The 26,147-nt window shown below is 37.6% G+C and overlaps 1 protein-coding gene across 1 annotated transcript in view; it reads left to right on the top strand.

Moving 5' to 3' along the window:
• The window catches only part of Prdm5 (PR/SET domain 5), a 158,358-nt gene that overhangs the window by 87,516 nt on the left and 44,695 nt on the right, over nt 1–26,147 (top strand). Inside the window, exons 8-12 of the mRNA XM_034511827.2 lie at nt 2,699–2,783; nt 4,020–4,177; nt 16,182–16,275; nt 17,776–17,936; nt 20,028–20,121. Of these exons, the coding sequence (XP_034367718.1) occupies nt 2,699–2,783; nt 4,020–4,177; nt 16,182–16,275; nt 17,776–17,936; nt 20,028–20,121 (592 nt within the window). The remainder of the gene's footprint in view (nt 1–2,698; nt 2,784–4,019; nt 4,178–16,181; nt 16,276–17,775; nt 17,937–20,027; nt 20,122–26,147) is intronic.

A 26,147-nucleotide genomic window follows, 5' to 3' on the forward strand; every position in this document is an offset into this window, starting at 1 on the left:
ACAGAACATGCTTTCCCCACTGAGTATCTCAATGTCCTGTTGCTCCCTTTTTATAAATGCTAGGACTTGGAGAGTAGAGACTTAGTCTGAGGCAAAAATCTTAAGTCTGTTGATGTTCGTATTTCTATACACTCATTTGAATGCATATGTCGGGATTTATTTAATCTTAGATTATGATGTTTAAGATACTTTAACAGGCTATTTTAACAAACTTAGTCATGGAATCTTTTTTTCTGAGTAACTCCTTATTTTTCATTTATTTCCTAATTTAGATACTTTCTTTATAAAATAAATAACTTGGTAGAAAATAAAAAGTGTAACTGTTGGTGGATTGGAGAAGGTACAGCTGTGCCTTCAAGTTGTGAACAGAATGTTAACAAATTCGTAGTGCAAGTAGACCTGCCTATACTCTAGAGCAGCCCTTCAAAGCTCTTGTCAATACAAAGGAGATTATAGTAACTCCCAAACTGTCAATCATTTTAGGTGGTCAGCTCTAATGTCTAATAGAATTGTAGTATTTGATCTATACAGCAGATGGTGCTTTATGACAATACTAAATTACAGCATAGTATAGTCTTTTATATTACAGTATACTACTTTGTGTCGTGATAAAATATATTATGATTTTTATCTAAAGTTGTTTCATTTATGACTTAAAGTAGTAAACTATCACCTGAAAAGAAGCATGGAAAATTGTAAATTTAACAAAACATGTTTTCTTAATATTAGGCATGATTAAATTTTATTGGTTGTCACTTGTCTGTTAAGTTTTGTTAAAAGTTTAAAAAATACCCATGGTCCTAAGTTTCCACTATAAATAAGGATAGTTAATTCCAAAAAGCTTTTATGTTCTGTAAATGCTGTCATTTATTTATTCCATTAATTCAACTTTGAAAAATGTCTCATATTTTTAAAATATTGAATAAATAAGAGTGCCTCATAATATTTTAACAATTATTTTATCCATAGAATAATTTTTAACATTTTCTATATCAATAAAATTTGGATATCAGAAATCAAGTCTTCATTTCTATATGACAGCAAAGATTTATCATTTACACTATCTTGTCATCATTAAAAAATAAAATATTACATATTTTTATGTACAGTGTTTAAGAATATAAATCTGCATTTATTAGCCCTAGATAAACATTGAATGCCCTGTCCTTATTGGTTAAACTTGGGTGTTTAGCTGATGCTCCCTTAGGTGTTTGATGGGGAGAGGCTGCATGTCCTTCCTACATGCCCTCTGGGATTGTGTTCCTTGTTCTCCCACCCCTAGCTCCCTAACGCCCTAGTGGGCATTACTTGATCTCTGCATTAATACACCCCAGATGATTCATGTCGGCAAGTGACTGCCTGCTTTATGCCTTTCCAGGTTCTCATAGTGAGTTTGGCTCACTAAAGAGTAAAACAGTTAGAAGAGGGCTTTCAAGCGTTGATCTGTCACTACATGGCATAGAGTAAGGCCGGCTGGCAGGACTTGGATCTGTTGGCCTTGCTGCCTCAAGCTTTTCTCCTTCAGTTCACTCTTCCTGCCATGGCTACTTGGATCCCAAGACAGTGTCATCCTCCACTCATGCACTGACTCAGTCATGCTGATGCTTCCTTCAGTGGCGTCTAGTTATTCTTCAGTAACAGACAAAGTCTTGGCTCTCTGAAGAAGGATTTGCTTGCCTAAGGTTAATTATTGTTCCTTCAGCAGAACCGGTTTTGAATCTTAGTCCAATAGTTTGAAGCCCTTGCTCATTGCCTGGCCAGTGTTTCTCAAGGCAGGCTTCATGCCGTCTTCCTCTTAGAGCTGAGTACCTTCCACATGCTGATAAACTGAGATTCTATTTTCCCATATCAACTATTTTATGGTCTGAGATAGAAAGAACTAATATAGTACCTGATTATAACATTTATTTTAACTTGTGTGTTAAAGCTGTACTCTGAATACAATAATATATTATAAAAAATATATTTTATTCATCTATATTTAAAGTATACAACATGCCATGAGATACACATGTGTTAGAATAGTTACAACCGTGAACCAGTTTCACATTCACATCTCATATATTCATCCAACCCTACCTCATGTCAGAGATCCTGTAATCTAACCATTCAGCCACGATTTCCTGACCACACCATTGTTAATGTACCACTGTTGGCCACATCACCTATGTTTAAGGTTAGATCTTTAGACTCAGTCATTGTATATACAGGCTACTTTATATAGTCCATCATTTTCATTGTGGTCCTCCTGCCCTGTGAAGCTTCATGGTGAACTCAGTGTTTTCAGATCAGAGTTAATACTGACTGTGCACTGCAGTTGATAGTTTGCTCAGTACTCTTACATTTGAAGTGTTAATGCCTGCTGTAAAAGGAAAACTCTATCTCAGGTATCTTACATCCCACGCTAAATTTTATGTATAAAACAAGTTGATATGTTGGCTGTGAACTTTTTTTTTTTTTACAGTTTGTGTATTTACTACATACAAATAAGGCAGATACACTGCATGCTGTCTTGTGACTGTTTTGAGGATACATTAGCTAGATAATATGTCATGTCATTTTCACTGGACATGAAGCAGACTTAGGGCAGTGTTGGCCCAACACTAGCAACTCCCCACATGTTTATATTTTTGCATTGACTGTCTATGGTTCATTAGTTTTTAAACTTGGTTTAACTGTCAATTTAATTCTTTTTTAGATTCATGAGATATTCGATTGTCAAGAATGTATGAAAAAGTTTATTTCTGCTAATCAGCTGAAACGCCACATGATTACCCATTCAGGTGAATTCCATAGTTCTTACGTATATTGAAATCATTGCAAAATATTACTTCATCCCAGCACTTGGGAGGCAGAGGCAAGTGGATTTCTGAGTTCGAGGCCAGCCTGGTCTACAGAGTGAGTTCCAGGATAGCCAGGGCTATACAGAGAAACCCTGTCTCGAAAAACAAAACAAACAAACAAAAAACAAACAAAAAAGAATTACTTCATCTTTCTCAAGAAATTGAGGAGTAATAAGAAGCCCTCACTATAAGTTTTAGCTTAGTCATGTGGTTTCTAAGTTCTTAATTTTCTATAACTGGGTTTGTTTGGCTGAGGCAAGCAAAGGCCTTCAAAAATCATCATCTAATTTGAGAGCTTGGTTTCTTTATTCTTGGCATGATACCCTGGCACCTGATTAATAAGTTCATAATACACTCGCATAGTGCCTGGCATTTAGTGGAGATTCAACTATTGTGTTTACTATGTTTCTAGATACTTTTACATTCTATCAATGATACTCATAAAATAAAGAAATATATTAATATTTTTGGAAAATTTCTCAAGTCATAAGTTCATTTAAACAATTTTAAGTAATAGGCTTTTTTTCTTATGAAGACTCTAAAATGAACTGAAAAGAATTTTTATCTTAGTGCATCCTTTTAAAGAACTTAGGAAGGCTATAGTTTGAAGATATTGAAATAAATGTTTTCGCACATTCGTGTGGTTTGGAGGAAGATTAAGTGTTAGTGAGTTAAAGTCAATGATTGAAAGCTATTGGCTTTCAGGTGGGTCTTCTATAATTTGCACATTTGTTTGCTTGGGTGTTACCTTTATATGCCTATTTCATAAATGTCGATGTTATAATCTCTCTAAACACTTGTCTCTGCTACAAGGGGCTTGCCTGGTGCTCTCTCATTACTTCTATCACTGGCAGATCTCTCAGCATTAAGGACTTGATTGATATATACACACTTTTGTTTTTTTCATGTAAAAATAGAACTTATGCTTTGAGTTTAAACTTTTTTATTTCAAAGGTTTAACTGTCAAAATATATCTATAAAAGAAAAGGCATTTGCATGTCAATTTGTGAATACTCACATGACTAACACAGATGAGCTACATGGAAGGCACTTTTGTTCTTGTCTGATCCTGCTTCAGTTAGTTTATGCGTAAGACAAAAGTACAGGAAAGGATGCATTCCTTTTGATCCTTGACTTTCATATAGGTATGATATTGTCTCTGCTCATTCTTCCCAGAAAAGCGGCCTTATAACTGTGAGATCTGTAACAAGTCCTTCAAGAGACTTGATCAAGTGGGTGCCCACAGAGTGATCCACAGTGAGGACAAACCCTATCAGTGTAAGCTCTGTGGAAAGGGGTTTGCTCACAGAAACGTTTACAAGAACCACAAGAAGGTAAAGACTCTTACTGGCATCTGTTATTTACTGTCTCTCTGATAGTGTTTTACTTGGTCTCTTACCAGATTTGGCACATCTGTGGTTTACCACACGAAGTGACTGGGATACTTGGAGATGATCCTACGTCTACTTTGTTAACACTCACTTAGACCATTGATCTCTGGCTTCTCTTCTTGTCTCCACTTGGAAAACTGCTCTCTCACAGAAAATGTCCTTGTGTGGCTGAGTCGATTAAATAATTCTCAGCTTTTAACCAGCTCCAAGGACTGGACGTTAACAGTCGCTGTTTGTATTCTCTTCTCTCTTTGTGTTTCAATGCTCTGTTCCCATCACCGTTTCTCTAGGTTTCTTATAGTGCACTTTGCTTGGTCTGTGCTTTCCTCTGAATGTGTTTTAGACTTTGTGTTAGCTTCCTATGGCCTAATACAATTGCTTACTCAGTGGAAAGGTTTATTGAGCGTTGTTCAAAGCCTTGAGTCCATGGTTGTTTGAACTTTTGTTTTTATACTGGAGGTAAAGCAATGCAGGTAAAGCAAAGTCACTGCATCACTGTGGCTAGGGCGCCAAAGGGGATAAGGTCTCCAGTGCCTCCTTCGAGGACATTCTTTTCAATGATGACATCTTTTGTGAACCCTCACTTTCTAAAGGATCTCACTACCTCCAATAAGCACTTTCAGTGTGGTAGCATGCCTTCAACATGTGAGTCTTTTGAGTGACAGATAAGTTCTCCACCATATCCATCACCAGCTGCACTTGAGGAAGTCCTAGCCTTCTCTGTGCTCTCTCTGCTAGATGCCCACAATACCCATGACTCTGTGCTGTCGATACTAAGTTGATAAAATCCAGGAAATTTACTTTCTTGAAATAGTTTTATTGCGTCTCCTTATCCTAACCATGAATGTTTAAATGTATAGCTATCTACCATTAGTTCTTTTATAAATGTAGAAACCAGATTACAAATGTTAATCTCTGTCTGCTGTTTCAATGTTTGCAACCATCCACCTTTTTGATTTTTGTACAGTGCAAAGAATCAAACTCAGGGCCTTGCCCATGTTTGACGAGGACTTGTCCACTGGTCCACATCCCCTTACCTGCATGCCTTCTTTGTTTCAATGTCCTGATAATTCTCTTCCCTCTCGATCCCTTTTAAACTCATCTAACTAGGCTGTTGATACTTAGGACTTCTCATTACACTCTGTCCTACCAGGTCAAACCTGTAAATATAACTCTTATCTTATTCTTGTACTTTTCTATGATGCAGATTTCAAGTGCTGTGCACATTGTTGTGCATATATGTCTTCTGTTTTCTGGACTGTCACCTCAATCTGCTTCTCAAGCTTGTCTTCAATGCTTTGCATTAAGCACACCTAAAACAACTTGATGCTTGCTTTCTCCTGTTACTGTTAAACCGCTTTTAGGAGGGCTGGAATGATGGCTCAGCAGTTAAGAGCACTGGCTGCTCTTCCAGAGGACTTGAGTTCAGTTCCCAGAGCCAGTTCACAACCAGCCATGCCTCCAGTTCCAGGGGATTGGATGCCCTCTTCTGGCCTCCTCAGGCACCAGGCACACTTGTGGTGCATAGGCATGTACACAGGCAAGCTACTCATTTAAATAAAGTAGGGATTCAAATGTTAAAAACTACTTTTGAGGGTGTGTATGTATGTAGGATATGTACAGTTTGAAGTCTGAAGAAGTAGGTATTCTCCATCTACAATGTAGGTCCCAGGGATGGAACTCAGATAATTAGACTTGGAGGGCATGCTATCATAAGTGCATATGTAGAGGTCAGAGTTACTTGGTTCTCTCCTCCCACTGTGGGTTCCTGGGTTCCAGTCCAGGCTGTGTAACAAAGGCTTTTCTCTTCTTAGCCGCTGTGACAGTAGCTACCTGCTTTTCTTTAGATGGTCTTTAGCTCCTTTCTCTTTAGGTTATATGGTCTTAGTGTTTCTCTGGATTTTGTTTATGTTTTTCACATTGTACCTTTGTTTTAACTCTTTTTTTTTTTGGAGCATGTTGGCTTTATTCTTACCTTGCTTATTTTTGTAAATAATTCATGTTCAAATTCAGAAAATTTGTCCTGAATGCTCAACATCATAGAACTTTATGTGCAAACACATATGATGTCAGAAATGTTTGTTTATTGATTTTAGGGGAAATATTTTACTATTTTGAAATGGAATTCTTTACTTATCCCTATAATATGCAGTAGGTATTGTAGTGGCTTCATTATAAATGGGGACTTTCAAGAAACAGCTATCTCTTGTGAAACCATTAAACATGATACCAATTTTAGTTTCTGTCCAAGAAGAAAAAGAAATGACGAATATACAAAAAACTGAACAGGGCTGCCTGGTAGCGCCTCATGTGCCTCTGTCTGATGTCTTCCTCCCTCCCCTCACTTTTCACTGAAGGATTGCATCAGGGCAAGCTGTAGTCATTGTTGTTCGTTTGGAATTACACGACTGTAAAAAGTATCTGGCAAGTTTCCTGTTGAGTCTCTGGAACCCTGTAAATCCCTTCTTTGATGAAACTGATCTCCCCACATTTATGAGTTTTTCACAGTTTGGCTTGTGTGATACGCCATATGGGAATTTGGCAGAGGATCTTTGCACTATCCCTCGTCCTTTTCAGCCATAAATCATATGAAAGTAATAATGATATCTTAAGGAGGGCAGAATGGTGATGGCTGAATTTTGAAAGTGGAAGGCATGCGCAGTCCTTCTGCCTCTGACACATGCATCTCTGTATTGTGATCCTAGTGTGTGTTAGTGTGGTTCTGTGAAAATGCCTAAAATATTCAAGAATCATATGAAAAACTAAGTCAACCTGTTGGTCCGTAATTACTCATTAACTGTCTGTTAGGAAACTACAAAATAATAGTATGCCAGGAAAATCAGAAAATCATTCAGGGTCAGTCTGGTCTCCATTGTTAGCAAATCCAAATACTTTTTTAAATAAATAAGATATTTCTCTGGCTCTCTGCATTTGTTCATTTATCCACTTATCTCATTTCAGATGGACTGTGGTGCCGTAGGATGACATTGTTAACGAGTTCATTGTCAGTTCTGTATGTCTGTCACTATTAGGGTTTTCATTTCCTCCTCTTCCCTGTAATCCTTCTATCTGATTCAGACTTGTATTATAAGGTCTGGCTAAAATAAGACCTACATCTCTGGGTCCAGTTAGATTTGGGTTGTTTGAATCATAATTGGCCAAGTATACAGGAGACAGGAATTGTGAATTAATCATCTTTCTCTCATTATTCCCTGTCAAACTTAGTCCAGCGCACAACTTTGGTGAAAGTATCTGGTGATCTTCTCCTCTGTGAGATAGATGCCTATCTGCTTGATGAGAGAAGTGAGTCCACAGCAGCTGTTAAAGCCCCAAGGAAGTCATTGTGAGCTTCTTGATGTCAAATATGTGCCTGCTCATTAAAAGTATTTTGTGTAATTTTCCAGGGATGGAACTGTAGAATCTAGTCTCAACTTCTGGAAAAATTCTGTTGGACTCTTATAGTCGTGTTTTAGTCATTTGTAGTCAGACTCTGAGCAATGTGCAGTTTCTTCGCTTTTAATCCTGTTTACAGCGACATGAATAGAAGCTTAACGTTAAGAGAGATTTAATGAAATATGGACTTGTGCGTGTAATCTGTTCATTTAATCTTACTGTTTATTACATGTATTTATTTGCCTATTTGCATTGGAGTGTGCATGCCATGGCCTGCACATAGAGAGCAGGGAACAGCTTTGGTGTGGTTGTCTTTTTTCCTTCTGTCAACTGGGTTCCAGAGATTGATTCTAGGCTTTCAGGCTTGGTAACACCTGCCTTTATCTGCTGAGCCTTCTTGATGGTCTCTAATTGGTTTTGATAAAATAAATATGTCTTGCATCATTGTCCAACCATTTGAAAGACACTGTAGTTCAAACTTTGTTGTGCTAAACTTTTGTTGGACATCAACGGAAAGTATACCTCTAAAAGATCATAAATTCATTTATAAAAGGAGTTAATTTAACATGAGCAGCAAAAGTCTTTAAACAGTTGTAGGAATGTGTTAAGTAGGGACTGAAAGCCACTCAGTAAATGCACCACAGTTGCCTGTCTTCTCTTTTGAGCCAGGTAGCTTTTCTTTAGGCCTGCCCAGGATAGTCACATTCTTTCATTTGTACAAAACCATCTCTAGTTCCTAGGATGGTGGTGACTGCAGCTTGGTGCTCACAGTTGAGGGGAAGGCAGAATTGTAAGTAATAGTGTCCAGCAGGTACTGAGCCTCATGGGGGCTCACTGTTCTTCAGTGGGTGGAGAAATAACAATGTGTAAACTTGCTTTCCAGTTAACTATTTTCATGATGGTGGCACATTTACCAAAATTTGTACATGTTAACAATGTACACTGCAATCTTTTAATTCCACAAATACAGAAACAATTACCACAGTCAAGCTAATCAACATGTCTGTCACCTGATGGTAACATAGCCCTCACCTAACATGGTTTTCTGTTTCTATTTCATGTAGTAAGAACATGTAAGATCCATCTTTATGATTTTATGTATTCTTACTACAAAACAAAAAAGACAATATATATAAATTGATAGTTTGTTAATAAACCACCTTATCCATATGTCAAAATGTCATCATGTTATACATATAAGTAATTTTTATGACAAAAAATTAAAAGTTAAAAATCTATACTTTTTGCAATTCTAAGTATATACAGTTCAGTATTACAGGCAGCTTACTGTCTGTTTCCAGGACTTACTCAATGTGATTGGAACTGTACATCCTTTTATCATCATCACCCTATTCTCCTTCTTTTATTGCCTTTTCTTCCAGCCACACTACTGTCAACCACCATGTATGCTCTCCTTTATGAGTCTGACATTTTAATATTCTACATGGTAATTCTTTTCCACAGCTTATTTAATTTATCATAATGTCCTAATCTTTCTGAACTTTTCCTTACTCTGATGAATATTTGGGTCACAGCACACTGGGAAGTCCGTGATGTCCTTTTATTCTTGGACCTTAATTGAGAAACTCTTTCTCATCTTTTCTCATTTGTGTGACTAAGTGACCTAACCTTTCCACAACCACAAGAGAGAAACACTGGGAAAAAAGAGAAGAAAGTGATATCTTTTGTAGTAAAATTTTAAACTTTTTCTACTTTAGTAGACACCTCATGAGAATAAATCCTGGAATCATTTGTGAATGTTTGGTGATCAAGTATATATCATAGGTTGAATTTACCCTCACCCCCCCAAAAAAAACCCAAACAAACACACACACACACACACAGAGAGAGAGAGAGAGAGAGAGAGAGACAGACAGACAGAGACAGAGACAGAGAAAGAGACAGAGACAGAGAAAGAGAGAGAGACAGAGAGAGACAGAGAGAGAGAGAGAGACAGACAGAGAGAGACAGAGACAGAGAAAGAGACAGAGAAAGAGAAAGAGAGACAGAGAGACAGAGACACACACACACACAGAGTTTCCAAGTCTTATGGATTCTTGACAACTAATTATTATATATAGTAATTGTTTTCTAAAAAAAAATAGGTAATTACTATAAGTGAAAGCATATAATCCTAATAACCCAAATAGATTTTGTTGACAGAGTTAAAAAATAATCTTATTCTTTATGTAAAATACTTGACATACCCTTGGCCCAAGTTTGTACAAACTTTGCATGTAGAAAACTAAAGATGAAAAAAATAAGAAAGAAAACTAAAGATAAACAGATGAGTGTATTAGCCTGGCTGCTCAATGCTATGACATTCTGTAAGGATGTCTCTTGTATTTCCCCACTCTTTTCTGAGTAGAGTGAGCTGTGAATTTGTAGGCATAACTCTAGTTTCAGTGTATTTCCTAATGAGGAGGAGGAGGGGAAAGAGGAAGAGGAGGAGATAGAGGAAGCCTTTTAAAGAAGCTAGTTGTAGGTCTGGGTGTTCAGATTTAGTCCACAGACCTTGTAAACATCTAAGTAAAGCATAGTTACAGTTTCAGGTTTATTATATAGCTCAGAAGGTTAGCATGCCCTTATGAGAGGCTTGCGTATGTGTAACGGACAATTTCTTCCCTTTTCTAATTCTCTATATACATTTTATCTTTAATTTGTTTTAATATTTTTCTTACTTTTATTTGTTCTTTGAGAATTTCCTATAATGTAATTTTATCATATTTGCTCCCTTCCCCAGATCTTCCTGAATCCACTCTCACTTTTTCCTACATTCAACTTTGTGTCCTTCGTTTTCCCTAAACCATCAAGAATGATTAATACTACCCATATGTTCTTGGGTATGTGGCCTTTCACTAGAGTGCAGGTGACTTACCAGGGGTCACACACTCTCCATCTGCTGTCAACTGCCAGTAACACCTTAGCTAGGTGGGACCTTATGGTTACCTCCTCCCTCCCTGCTGTGATTTTGTCTGGTTTGAACTTATGCAGATCTTGTACAAACTGTTGTAACTGTGATTTCATATGTGCAGCTGTCCTACTGTGTCTGGAAAACAATTTTCTCCTTATCATCGTCATCTACTGCCCTTGGCTCTTACAGTCTTTCCATTGTTTCTGCAGTGGTCCCTGCGCTTTAGAAGGAGAGAGTATGAGTTAGATTTAATTAATGTTCTTGTACAGTATATGTCCCAAAGGTAAAACGCCAGCAATAAGCACTGTTAGTAAGAGGCAATGTAGACTATTGAAAGTCAAAGTTAATATTTTAGCTGTAAATGGCCTTGATGAAAATTTTATTCTGTTACAGTTAAATTAATATTTGATCTATGTGGCTAAAATTATACGAATTTGGTATTTTACTGGATATTGTCCTACTCTCCTGAGGAATTATTGAGGATTTTAATGGATAGTATAGATAGTACAGCACATGTCTTATGTGTTTTCTACATCTGTAACAAAAATTGGACCTTGTCCATAAAAATATATGTGTCTAAAAAGATAATTCATGTTATTTATTCAGGGCGACTTCATCTATCACATTAGCAGATGTTGATGACATCAGTGCCTTGGCAGCTGGAGAAAGAATATTATGGAGCTCAAGGATCAATTATTAAATAAGTGAAAAATTTTAATGATATGATACCTTTTTAGAAGCTTAATTCCAGCTGATACTTGCAAAAGGTATCATGAACATGAATTCTCTATCTACATGATGTGAACATTGTACACACTCATTTCTTAAATGACTTGGTGTCTTCCTGTCAAGTAAGCACATGGATTCACAGCTGGTATTTGTAATTATAACAACACAGATTGTATGTCGGGATCGTATTTGGTGAAAGTGTTTACTTTCCTGGCTATGTCCTACTACTACTAGCCAATCTGTGATTATTTTTGTCTAAGATACTGAAAAAAAATTATTGATGGTTGAATATAGTGTCATTGGAAGGCTAAAGAAATTGTCTGGTAGAAACTGAAAGCTTTTAAACAGAGTAGCTCTTGTAGTATAATAAAATCCGTGTCAGTTCACTGTGTAGACTTCAGATATCAAAGAAAGAGCCAAGAAAGCAAACATGCTGTGAGATTCTCCCGATTTCATATGAAAACTCACCTCAGCAGGCCTTTTCTACACCAACCAACCAGGCTCCGTTGTTTGTGAGTAAGTGATTATGGCAAAATGGTATTCTTTACACAGTGGGACACCATAAAAGTTCTGCAAGTTTTTCCTTCTTAAATAAAGCAAACTAAAGTAAACGAATAAATATAAATGCAATTATCCTCTCCAGTGTGCCCATTTCTATTGTTTTCATCTTGTTCTTAAACCTTTCAGAAGTATTTTGTAAAGGAAATCGCTCAGGCCAGGAGTATGCAAATTTGCAGTCTCAGGACTGTGCCAAAATGCCACCCAGAAAGTTTATGTTCCTGGACAGAGTTTATGTTATCTTACCTTCCCTTTTCTTCTCTGGCAAACACTGCATAATATATATTTTCTTCATGTGTGACAGTCTCATGAATAAGAGATTAAAGACAAATTTTTTTAAATTTGTTATTAAGAAGATATTAATGCCATTTGCAGCACTGATATCTTGTAATATTCACTCTATATACTGTAATCCAGGTTTGAATTATTTTACTGCCTAGGGATGGCTTTAAAGTGACTTGGACCCCATGTGTTACACCCAAACTTGTTCTCCTTAACTTGCCATATTATTGGTCTGTGCGTCATGCTTGCTTCTTTCCCATTTCCTGCTTCATATTCAAGTTGATGTAAAGACCTGTTTTGTTCTTTTCCTATATGATACCAGTTGTCCTAGTACTTCTCTCTTCTCCAAGGAAACCTCTGCAGCCTTTAACCTCTTGCCTGGTTTGTTTCTACAGCTTCTTACATCAACAGGGTCTTAGACATGCTACTCACTTGCCAAAAAACATATCTCAAAGTAACTGAAAATTCTTTAGGCCATCTTGGACCTCGTGATTAGTATCTTCTTTTTTGCTTCTCCCATGCCTGTATCTTCATCTTCCCACTGCTCTGCTCATCCATATCTTTCCAACCACATGGGCCAAAGCATAGCTGTTTCATCATGGTTAGGTGTGATTGTTGCCAACTTGAGGCAAAGCAGCTGTGACCACCCATACGTGACTCCAATGTGACTTGTCTATCTGTTCACATTCTCTTAGTGGAGGCCTTCGGTGGGTTCTGTGAGCATGCCCTGAAATTCCAGTCACTGCTAAGTAAGAGACAAACAGCTTCCTATAGGACCTTCCTATAGGTGCAGTAGCCTCCTCAAGTCTTCTAGAGGACTCTGGGAGGTGTCCACCTGAATTGCCTGTGCTTCTGCAAGCAACCACAACAATCTCAGTCACCAAGCAGCACTTGGATCAAAACCTTTCTCTATTCTGTTACTACTCTCCCTTTAAGGAGCATAGATATTTCTATATGGCCATAGGAAAAGTAAAACCGTCTGGCCTTTCCTCCTGATCTCTGTCACCCTGGTTTCTGTCCATTGTTCCCTCAGAACAGCAGGCTTTACTCGGCTATCACCTCAGCTAGAATTCTTTTGAGCACTACTGACAATCTGTTCCCTGGAGCACTCTGCTCCTTTTCATCTTCCTCCGCAGCTCATGTCACTTCCTAATGTAGTATGTGTGTCTGTCATATGCACAGGATAAAATCCTTGTGAGGGAGCAACTTTTGTGGCTTTTCTTCCCCCTGAGTCCTTCCAATCTGAAATAGGATTGACCATAAAAGCATAGTGCACACTGTACAGTGCACCTGACACAAAACACCCTGCAAATGAAGTCAACTGAGGTGTCTTTTTATTTTCTTTTATTTTTTTATTAGATATTTTATTTACACTTCAGATGCCATCCCCTTTCCCCATTCCCCCCCCTTAGAAAACCCCTATCCCATGCCCCCTTTTCCTTTTTGCATTTATACATTTTTTTTAAAAATAATGTTAATCATAAGCGTTATAAGTTTGGAATTGTTCAATCAGAGGTGTAACCCACTGACCAACCTAGATATAACAACTATCTTTGACTGGTGGAAATACATGAATATCTGCCTCCCTGTCTCCCCCCTCTTTCTCTCTTTCATCACCTAGCTTCTCCTCTCCTCCTTCTCCTCTTCTTACTCCTTTTCTTCCTCTCAGTACTCCTCCTACCTTAACTCCTTCTACACATCACCCTTCCTGTTAAAATGAAACTTTTCTCTCAAAATACAATTAGAGCATAATTATGCCAATTTGTACCAGTGAGGTACAAGATAGTCCTAATACCCAGTCCATCCTTTTGTTGACTAACCAGCAACGGAGGTGTCTTCTACCAGTTTTCTTTTGTCATTTTCCATTTTTAATTAACCTTATATTAGCTATGTTAAACTGTTATTTGATGTCACAAATATTATTTGATGTCACAAATATTTTCTTTGGTGATTAGAAAACATTTTGTCTTTATAGTTATCTTAGTTAGACTTTCTATTGCTGTGAAGAGACACCATGACCAAGGCAACTCTTATAAAGGAAAACATTTAATTGGGGTTAGCTTACAGTTTCAGAGGTTTAATCCATTATCATCATAGCAGGAATCATGGCAGCCTGCAGGTAGACTTGGTGCTGGAGAAGGAACTGAGAGTTCTACATCTTGATTTGAAGGTAGGCAGAAGGAGACTGTCTTCCATAGGCAGCCAGGAGGAGACATCAAAGCCCATCTACACAGTGACACACTTCTTCCAACAAGGACATACCTATTCCAACAAGGCCTCACACAATAGTACAACTCCCCATAAGCAAAGCATATTCAAACTACCACAGCAATTTAAATTTTTTAAAATATCTGAATATCTAGTCTTTCATCATACTTAGAAAATCTTTCCACTCAAAAATTATTTAAAAATTACACACATTTTTCTTCTATGACATTTAGTGTTTTATTCTTCACTTTAGAAAAATCCCTGAAGCCAGATGTGATGGTGTGTATCTACAGACTCAGCATTTGTGAAGCTTGCACAGAAAGCATTGTTACAAGCTCAAGGCCAACCTGAGCTGCATAGCAAGACAGTCTCAGAAAAGCAAGAGATGGATAAATAAATACTGAATCTATATAGCTTCTCTCCTACTTTAGGAAGTGATGGGCCCAACTTTAGTTGCATCAGAACCTTTAGTAAACACTACATGCTTCTGATAGCCAGTTTAGAATGCCATGTTTATATTGTTATTTTATGTCATATAATGGAAGAAATGTTCTCCTACTCCATTTTAATTCATCTAGAATGCCTGTGGCCAGATAACATATTTAAATGTTAAATTCATCTGGACTTTTAATATTTGTTTACCCCACCCTTTATATTTTAACAATGGAACAGACATAATATTCATGACATAGCATAGTCCTCCGTGAAGTTCCTTACTCTTGAATATTGAAATGCTCATCAAATTGTGAAATCCTGTTCAATATGACGTGAATAAGGTGATATCCTTCAGTTGCCTCCACCATAAAACCCATCAAATATATAGCTTATGTTCTTGTAATGAAAGAATACTGTTTGAATTCCAAGGGTTTTAAAAATGTATTTGTGACCCTTATTAAATTTTGCTATCTGGGGTTGGAGAGATGCCTCAGCAGTTAAAAGAACTTTCTGTTGCTACAGGAAAAACCTGGGTTCATTTTGCAGAACCCACATGGTAGTTCATAACCAACTACAATCCCAGTTACAGGAGATCTGATACTTTATTCTGGTCTCTGCAGGCTTCAGGGAGCACAGGCACTACACAAACAGGCAGAACACAGATATACATAAAATCAAAAAATCTAAAAATAAAAAAGATTAAATCTTGTCATCCACAGTAAGAGTTTTATTCACAGTTTTTTTTTTTTTCCAAAATGGCTTCAACTTCTGTGTTATTGTTTCAGTGCATACCTGTTTATTGTGTACCATAGACCTTAACAAAACCTACATCTTGGGCAAGTCTTCATTATTTTCATCTTAAAGTGGTGACAGTAATAGCATTTTAATCAGGAGCTTGGGTATTGGAATTCATCAATCACTATATGGAGCATGACACTTGATATAAATCGAGTGCTACCTCAGGTTAACCACATGAATTCATACTCTGCTGTAACTTAAATTCAAAGCAGCCCTGAAGATTCACATCACTTTCAGTGCCTCAGTGAAGCTTTAGCGAAAAGGTAGAAAGTATGCCTCTTTGAACTATTTCCCTTGACTGAACAGACAACGATCAAGCCTGACAAGGGCTATGTAAGGTTAAGTCTTTTAGACAAACTATACGCAATGTTAATGTACAAAGTAGGTCTAGAATAGTCTCCATAGTGTTTAGATTAGCAATTTGGGATAGTAATAACAATTTCCTTCACTGTTTATCAAATTTTTAATGAATTCAAGGGTTTGACAGAACAAGTATTTTCCCTGTGAATGATTGTGGTTATGCTCCCCCTCCTCAGTAGCGGGGAGCTGTGAGAAGAAACGATGTTCCAGATGCTTTCTGCAGTGATGAGCTCATTCTCCCTTTTCTCAGTCAGTATCTTGCTTCTGCAGACTCACTCCGAAGAGAGACCTTTCCAGTGTGATGAATGTAAAGCCTTGTTCCGCACCCCCTTCTCTCTGCAAAGACACCTGTTAATCCACAACAGTAAGTCACCTTCCAGGCAGCTGAGGACAGAGAGTTATTTCCTATGTGTTCTTAGATGTTGAAGAATAGACATCTCAGAAGCGCACTTTGAACACTGTTTTGAAACATCACCTTCCATTCACTTTTAACTATGATGATTGAGGGAATATATCTGCCTCTAACCACGGAGCTGTCTCACAGTCAGGGTTTTATTAGCTCAGAGGCTTAACAGGTGCAGTGGTCACAATGCACATCTAGTTCAGCATCTTCTTAAAGAGAAATTGAAAACATTGAGTCTAACAGGAGACAATTATTCAAATAGTGGATCCCATATTACCTCCGGGTGTCTGATAGGCAGGTGCCTTTCCTATTTCATGTAAAATTTCTGATTCTGTGCTTATTTTCAGAGGTAAATGTTTTATTACGTTACAAACAGACATCTATCTTTTAAGAAAATTGTAAACGCAAAGCTCCTACTGCTGTTTGAATATTACATTCCAAATACAAGGCACTGTGACGATTGGTCGTACAATGTGGTGACTTAGAAGAAAGTTTCTCTGCTCAAGCTAAGTTTCTAATATGAAAAATAATAGGATCTTAATGTTTATATATGTTGGTGGTGATCATGAGAAAGGAAGCTGCTTCCTGTATGAAAAGATGGGGCTGTATTCCCTGTGCAGGTTGGTCACTACAGCTCTAACCTCCCACTTCCTCATAAACAACTTTGTAATTAAAGAGTAAAGTGGGTTGCACCACAGGGGGGACTTATTATATTAGATAGCTTAAGACATGGATGAATTTTAGAATAGGCATTTAGACAAGGGCTCTTCATCCTTTTAAGACTCATGTGGCATACTTTGGCAAACTCAGAAAATTTTTCTTGGGAAAAATAAAATTTTATTTCATGTAACAGCAAGGAATTTGTAACATCAGTGATCTGATACTTTCAATGTCATCATCTTGGTTCTCAGCAGCAGAAGAGAAGGGACAGAAGTGGCTTCTAGGCTATGCAGTGTACTCTGTAGCTACAATGATGATAAGCAACACTAGAAGAATCTTTCTGAAGCTACACTGTGGTATCTGGCCAAAAAAAAGTCTACAGTGTGGTATCTGCCCCAAAAAAGTCACCCTCAAAAATTTAAATACTAAGTAAGCAATGTAAGGTGCAGACAGGCATGAGTGAAGAAGACCCTGAGTAGAGACAGCAGGAAAACCAGGTTGGCTAAAGCACAGAGAGCAAAGTACTAGGTCTCGTTTCACAGTGTTAACATTACAGCTAGTTTAACTTCAAGACATGAAGGATATTGTTACACAACTTTTCCATGCTCTGAAACGTCAGCAATTGTCCGCTTCCTTCTTGTATACTGATTAGCTTGTATGTGTTAAGGTTGAAAAAGTTCTGATAAAATTAAGACAGAAAATGTGATAGAAGCAACATCAGAATTAGGTAATTCTGATTATCTTGGGAAAATGAAATGTGAAACCTAGTGGTGTAACTTGACTGTTGACTTGTATTCTAAGGCGAGAGGACTTTCAAGTGTCATCACTGCGACGCCACGTTTAAAAGGAAGGACACGTTAAACGTTCATGTCCAGGTTGTCCATGAAAGACACAAGAAGTACCGGTGTGAGCTGTGCAATAAGGCCTTTGTTACACCTTCGGTGCTTAGGAGTCACAAGAAGGTAAATGGGGACTTCCGCAAGACAGACTGAATTGTGGGCATGACTATCATGTGACAATTTATATTTATTTATGACATGCTTACTTACAATGACAAATATATGATTATACTGACTATCCAAGAAATGCCTGTTTTCTCTGTAAATAAATTTGCAGCATTACAATAAATGCATTTTAAATCTCTTTAAAATGGCAAAGCTAAAGATTTCAAAGTCGTGAAAGCAAGTAGAGCCTAAACCTGTTCCCCTTTCTGTGGACAGGATAAATGAAGGGAAAATACAGGAGGAGCCTGGGCAAAATATATTCCTAAGGACAAACCCCTAGAGACATACTTGAGCAAGGCCCCACCTCCTACCTTTCCCCACTAATAAGGCCATCAGATTTGAGTTCATCACTGGATTACGTCAAAGGATTCATGATCTATCTGGAAATGCCATTGCACATGTCCATTGAGGTCTTTATCACTAATTTCCTAGGCAACTCTTTCCCCATCTTTGTTTCCCCTCCCTCCTCTCCTCGCAGTCCCTCCCAGCCTCTCCCCTCCCCACCCACTCCTCTGTTTCCCTTCAGAAAAAGGAAGGCCTCTCAGGAACTTCAACCAAAGGGGCATATCAAGATACAGTAAGACTAGGCACCTCCCATCATGTCAAGGCTGGATGAGGCAGCCCAGCAAGGGTTCTCAAGACAGGCAAAATTGTCAGAAACAGCATCCCCTACCCCCATTCCTGTCACTTCCTCTGTTAGGAGTCCCTCAAGACACCAAGCTATACAACTGTAATGCTGATCTAAAGACCAAATCAGTGCCAGCCAGGCTCCTCGATTTGGGGATCAGTCTCTGTGAGCTGCTGTGAGCTGAGGTCTGATGATTCTGTGGGGTTACTTGTGGTTTTCTTGACTTTTCTCGCTCCTACAGCTCTTCCTCCGCTTCTGTGGCAGGAGTCACTGAGCCCCTAAGAAACTCTTAAAACTACTAATTGGTCATAATCAGCTAGTATCAGATACCACCTGATTTTACTAATTTTTGAGCTACTATTGGAAAATATTCTCAAAGCAACCTTATAAAGAACATACAGAAAACTGAAGAAACTGCTTCCTGCTCATCCCTGCGACAGTGCTCCCCAACTTTTCTCTTTGTTCCAAGCTTCAAAATCCCCGATATGTCCCAGATTACTCTGACTGCTCATTTACTGGAATGATGGGTTTTGATTTTGTTTTGTTTATGTTGGTGGAAAAATTAATCTCCTGTTGAGTCTCTAAGGCCTTAACGTTCTCTGTCTACTCCACCTTCTAGAGCTGTCAGCAGTTTTGCAATTTCATTAGTTAATTGTTTATTTGGTGGCGATAGAACCCAGAGCCTCCTGCGTAGTAAGCAAGCATCCTAGCACTGGGTTATATTCCCAGCCTAGCACTGGGTTGTATTCCCAGCCTAGCACTGGGTTGTTTTCCCAGCCCTAGTATGATTTCATTAAAGTGTGTTTTTCTGGTAGTCTTTCACTTTTTCTGATATGATTATTTTATGCTTGCAAAATAAATATGTGGAGGGAAGAAATTCTTTATCCAATTGAATGCCCAAGTAACACTTACTGGATTTCAAAGTCAAACTAGATGTATATGCTTTCTGTTTTGTGGTAAAATCTATCCTGACATGCATACCATAGGTTACAGATGACTTTCTTGAGATTAATTCTGCCCTTTAGAGTAAAATATGCACAAAGAATTTGGAAACTGATTCAAAGGAAATGTCTCTTGGCAAAACTCAAGAGCAGCTCTGGCCCCATTTTGATTATGTGGTTTTGCTCCATGCACTGCTTTTATATAACTTAATCATGTTTAGTTAGACAAGGACTACATAAAGGCTTAACCAGTAAACTGCAGAATTATTTTCAAATTAACACTAATGCATGCTTCTAAGCAGTCTTTGAACCCATGGGATTATCCATGATAAATTGTTTAAAGTCGCATTGTGACATTAAATCATTTTAATGAAACATAATCCTGGAAAATACAGATTTACTATTGTCAGAGGTAGTTAATCATCTTTACCAAAGCCTTTTATCATGTATTTATTATGAACCATTTTTATTTCTGTTTAGACACACACAGGAGAGAAAGAGAAAGTCTGCCCATATTGTGGCCAGAAATTTGCAAGCAGTGGGACCCTGAGAGTTCATATCCGGAGCCACACAGGTATGAGGAGTGGCCTGGGTTGAAAGACTGGAAGTCAATTTTAGGACAGAGCACACTACTGTCCAGAGTTTCCAAACCAGTGAGCCTTCTTGGGAGGGTTGTCAAAGCCAGTTCTTTACTTGAGAATAATTTCAGTTGTACAATTTTCTTTAAAATTGAATAAAATACTAAGGTGTAAAGACCTTACTTTTCAGTTGAAATGTAAGTGTGATGTACAGGACTTTGTTGGGCAGAGCAGGTGCTGACAGCCTCACCTTTTATGGAGACTGAAAGCCTCCTCTCCTCGTCACTTATAACTTACACCAAAGCTGCATTCTTAATTTCAAAAATGCCTGTCTTTTTGATCAAATTTTCAAGTTTTATTTTACCTGCTATGAGGAGATTGTGATATGTCATGATTCGTAAACATCCCAAACATTTTCCTTACTTTTCTTCTGCAATTTCTCTAGTGAAAGAGAATATGACCACTGGAGCATGGTGAATACCTAAGTATTCTCAAAAAAAACTTGACCGCAGTTTCTCTATTGGGTAGACAAAATAATTTTTATACTCATCCTGCTTTCTAAATAATCATACAGTTGTATGAATTATCTTCCTATTAAGCAAAATGCATTTAATTGAATTGTGTAGCTGACTACTCACTCAAAGGCCATATAATATGTGACTTAAAAATTGTATTTCCCACACATGGCACAGTGTCTAGAGTAGTCACTGTTTTGTGGATGAAGAAATATTAGTTTAAGTAGATCAAAGAACTGATGCTGTGACTTTAGGGATACATGAAGGACATTAGGCACATTAGAGCATATTTTAAAACTTTTGTGGACAAAGCTAAAAGACTTGCATCTAATTTAGAACCTTAGAATAGTCACTGACAACATGTAAATGACACACATAACCAGTAACAAGCAAGCACTGTGTGTAAACACTGTGGATGCCTGAGAAGTTATCTAGAGAAAGCAAGACTCTTAGGACAAAGTACAAGGTGGGTCAAACAATTAGAATATGGCGAAAAGCTGAGGGAAGCCAACGGAAAAGAGCAGAAGAGAGCCATTGGGGACAGGTGTCACAGTGCACATGTCTGGAGCTCATTTGCCACCGCACTGTACACATTGCCCTAGGACAGCAAGGTGTGAACGAGCATGGGGGTTCTTGGCCATCTCTCGCTACTGTGTCACTGGGGCCATGTGGAGTTGGGTCTAGTAATGACAGCAGTGAAAACAGCTGTCTTCTCTGTGCCAGTCATATGACGGCAGTGAAAACACCTCCTTCTCTGTGCCAGTCATTCTTGGTAGACATTGCTGTGCCACTATGAGAAAATGTTCTAGCTTGTGTGTCTGCATAGATGTATCCCTGCGTTATTTGTAAATAGGAGAGCAGTGAGTTTTTAGGGAAAGTGAGTTATGTCTACATATTAGAGTAATATACCTACAGTAAATAATAAAGATATGCTTGTGGGACTGAATCAAGCTTGGTGTCAAGTGTTTCAAAGTAGAGACGTAGACAGTTGAGAACACATTAAGGCAGAGGTTCCAGCACAGAAAAGATAGACCCAGTCAAAGAGAACATGAGTATTCTTAATGACTCTATCCTAGTGAACTTCATGCACTTTCATCTGACTTTGTTTGTAGGAAGAGTGAACAGCAGAGAAGCCTAAATTACTAATGTTACACATTACTTTGAATGTTTTAAGTGTTGTTTTGAAATTCAAGATTTTTATGTAACAAAGTATCATATGTCATGCTCGTCCTATTGTCTAATGATACTTTATATCTATATTAATTCCTATATTAATATAATTTAATATATAATATACATATATAAATATATAAAATAGATATAAATACAAATTTATATGTATAATATAAATTACATATAATTTATATTATATTTATTAGTATAATAAATTACATATAAATATATAAGCAAACATATATTTATATATGTATACATATAAATATATAACATATAAGTATGTATAAATATGTATAGTACATATTGCATAAATAAATATATAAACTAAATATATACAGATTAGTAAATATATAAACAATATATTATTTATAAATATATTATATTAAAAGATATATTTAAATATATAGTGAAAGAGTATTCTAAAAATAGTAATCATTTCACATTGGATGGAGTTTACCATATATCTGACTCTGGGCCAAATTGAGGCATAGTGAGCTAATATATATATTTGTGTAGATAGTTTTTTTTTTTTTAGAAACATTCAGGACAAGGAAAAGTTAGAAAATAAGTGTGTATTTATGCAACTAATTGTGTAACTGCTTATTTGTGTGGTTATTTTCTTATCACCATATTTTCTGTTAACACAAAGACCCTGTTCAGAGTCCCATTTCCAACCCTGCTTTGTCTCCTTTGAGTGACATGTTTCTTCAGAGATAACCTCCTGCAGTGGCTAGTACAGTGTGGCAAAGCTGAGGATGTCTGGCTGGTGGCTGGTTACTGCGCCAATCTTCAGATGGGTTTCTCTTCCATTTGTGAATAAGCAGGATTTTTGTCCCATCCTCAAAAGCGGAGCATCCACTTACCCCCAAGAGCTAACACCAGGCTCACTGACTTCTGGGGCTACTTTGTGCTCAGAAGAGCAGCTGAGCTCCTACTGTTTGTGGTTTTGCTTAATTATGTTTTTCTCTGCCTTTGTTTTTATTTTCCTCTGTGAAATAATATGATTTCACTCATCTCTTTTTTTATGCTGTTTTGCAATTTCTGGTTGCCTTTGAGCTTGCCAGCTGTGAAGAATCCCATGTTGTTTACGGGCTGTTCAGTGAAACAGCAGCACCCCAAGTGAGATGGAGCCTGATCACAGTGGGCACCCACACAGTTCTGTGAGTGTGCTGCTTGGTTACTGGGCACACACTGAGCTCACACTGCTGCCTCAATCAATACCTTATGCTTGACAGTTCTGGAGGGCCCTAGGGAGTGCTTGTTTCTCTCTACAGCTGTTGACTTCATTAGCAATTTAAGCAAGGTGTCTTATTAGAAAATGTAAAAATATTTATTTTACTGAAAACGCTATAGGAAGTTCATTCCAGGTTGACATGCTTTTATAGAAAATAACTATGTTTTCCAACCATAAGCCGTTAGTGGGAATGAAGACATTGTCTGACTTGACTGTCTGGTTTCTGAGGAGACAGCAACATTTTCATATCTGTTTCTTCATTCATCCTGTGATATGTAGTTGGGGTTGCAGAATATGCAGCAATCCTACAGAGTATTTTAATAGTCTTGATAAAATAATTTGGGATATTATCTGCTAGTAGACTGAAAACCAAGAAGCGGACTTTGAGAAAAGGATTGCTGTCGCATGCAACCTGAAATCACATCAGTGACCCTTTTCTGTCTGTCACTTTAAAATCTATCAGTCTGTGTTGTGTTTGGCATGAACCTTTCACCCATGAAGGATTCTGTAACAGGATGCGCAGGTCATTCGGGAAGCATCTTTTTGAGTCCTGCAAATCTCCACATTTGTTAAAGCCATCCAGAGCTCATTGGCCTACCCATCCAGAAGTCCCTTTGGCTTGCTGTTTCCCTTCTGAAAGTTTGTAAGAAATATTGCTTGCTATACTGTCATTTCTGACTCCTTTCTTTCCTTGAGTATAAAAAAATATTCTCCAGATAGCCATTTTCAATGTCCACTCTTTGTGGTCAGTCCTTTTGCTTTATATAAGCAGAATGCTCCATGAAAAAAGCTGGGAGCTCAGGTCTCCCAAGCTTCCACTTGAGACCACTATCATGCGCCTCGCTGCTCCCCATCCAACCCCCTTCTGAAACAGACGGTCCTCCACAGTTAGGTTTAGGGTTAATACGACCAATCACTGTGTATTTCACAAAATATATTCCCAAGTGGAAACAGCATTTATTTTTAGTGTGTCTGGCTCTGGTGAGTGTAGTGGCTGGTATAGATTTTGAGACCATTGCTCAGATCTATATTACTAAATCTGCAATTTTCCCAGGGTAGCTTTGCACCGTTCATTAAACGTCAACATGGTCAAAAGGAAGATGATAAAATAGCTTCATAAGACGGTGTTTCTGATCTATGAAATGGTCTTAGAGATCCCTGGGAACGTACAGGTCCCTAGTTTGGCATTTTGAGAACAGAAACTTTAGACAGCTATTCCAGCTCTTGATAATCATGTAAGGAAAAGTGTGTGTGTGTGTTTGTGTGCATATACAGAGAGAGAGAAGGAGGGGAGGGAAGGAGAGAGAGAGAGAGAGAGAGAGAGAGAGAGAGAGAGAGAGAGAGAGAGAGAGAGAGAAACTAGAAGAGGTCTGCAAATGAGGACCCAACCAACAAGGCCATTCTGTATAATAGACCATTTCACAAACCAGGTTAACATTGCCTCCACCAACTGCTCTTTCTTGGCAGTAAATTCTTTACCCTTTACTGTTCCTGAAACACGCTAATGTTAATAGGGAACCAGATGCCCATTTCTGGATGTAGTCCGATGTAGGGGCAGATACAGGAAGTAGTGGCTCTTCCTGACATGGAATTTTGTGCCACAAGTTTCTCAGGGACACTGATTTTAAACTTATTCATCCCACTAGCCATCTGTGTTTAAGCAGGAGTCCAGCCTGAGCTGAGCCCACACTGTCATTTAAGACATTGTGGACTGCCATTTGGGGGAGCCCACTTTGACCTCACAGTTATCATAAGCATTGTCTTGAAAATTCTCTTGTCATACTGGCACCAAAATTAAGATGCCTTTTCCAAAGTCAAATGAGTTTTATTCATTAAATATTAGGTGGCAAATCTCATTGAATGATATCTTATTTTTTATATTATCACTTTATTTGTTTTCTATTTCTTTGTACAGTTTACAAGAATTTGCAAAAAAAAAGTAAAGAAAGAATTTTCAAGCTTGTATTATTTTTTCCAATTTTATCAAAATCTGAAATTTGGTATATGTTAGTATTCTCCATAAGTATCTTTGTTGAATGCTGATAAAGAATTAGTTTGATATCATACTGAGCATAATTAAAATTTCTCTGTGTTAACTTTAACAAAATTCATTTTAAATAGCTATATTCCTGATTAAGATTTTTAAATAAATATTTAGATAATTCAGTTAAAAACGTAATTTGAATACTGAGTTGTGGATGCTGATTTTTTCTTGACATTAAACCATGGAAACCTCCAAAATACTTTAAAAATGTAGTTTGTTTAGAAGTCTGTAAGTTCTCGCCACCTTAAAAGCATGTCTAACTGATACCTCATTTAAGTACACTTGAGGACACTCCTTGACAATGTGAAAGAAAACAAAAACAAACAAAACCTTAGGTATATTTATTGATAAACACAAGACCCTTCTTTGTTCAGAGATATGCCAAGAGTTAGGAAGGAGCATGGAGCTCTCTGTTCTCAACAAGCCCCTCTCCTGTATCCATGCCCTCTGCTCTCTCCATCAGTGTCATCCCATTGCTTTATCCTGCAGTTGGTGGGAAACTGACTCTAGAACGATGACAGAGCAGCGGTGCCCACTGGTTACAGGTTAAGGAAAGGAAAAGTAAGTATTTGGCCAACCATTCCCAAACTTACTGTGACTGATTTTGGCTAGGATTGCTTAAAGTTTTTTTTTTTTTCTTTTATGTTTGTTGTTTTTCTTGTTACAAAAATGGTAGAGAATATTGATACTCACAGGTATTCCATCTACTTCACTGCTATTCTTGAACTTAGTATACATTCAATTTGGTGATATTTTTTTCTTAGTATAGCAGTTGTTTGAGAATAGTGATCTTAACTGGAAATGTGTAGGTCTGCAGTCTGTCACCTGTGGCCAAACAACTCCATGTATGAAAAGCCTTTCCCACTTTAAAATTAGTTATAATGTCTTATTTAATATCTGGTTCATATCCAGAGTGTGGGTCATCAAGCAGGAGACCTCAGATTCAATTTAATTCCTTGTCTGTGGCCTTTTAACCAGCTGCCATCCCTCTAAATCTTTATCTCCACTGAAAAACTGGGCGGTAAGACTCAGTAGCGTGATGCTGTTTTAAGA

Source organism: Arvicanthis niloticus, chromosome 9 (genome assembly GCF_011762505.2).
Source record: "Arvicanthis niloticus isolate mArvNil1 chromosome 9, mArvNil1.pat.X, whole genome shotgun sequence".
NCBI classification, from domain to species: Eukaryota; Metazoa; Chordata; class Mammalia; order Rodentia; family Muridae; genus Arvicanthis; species Arvicanthis niloticus.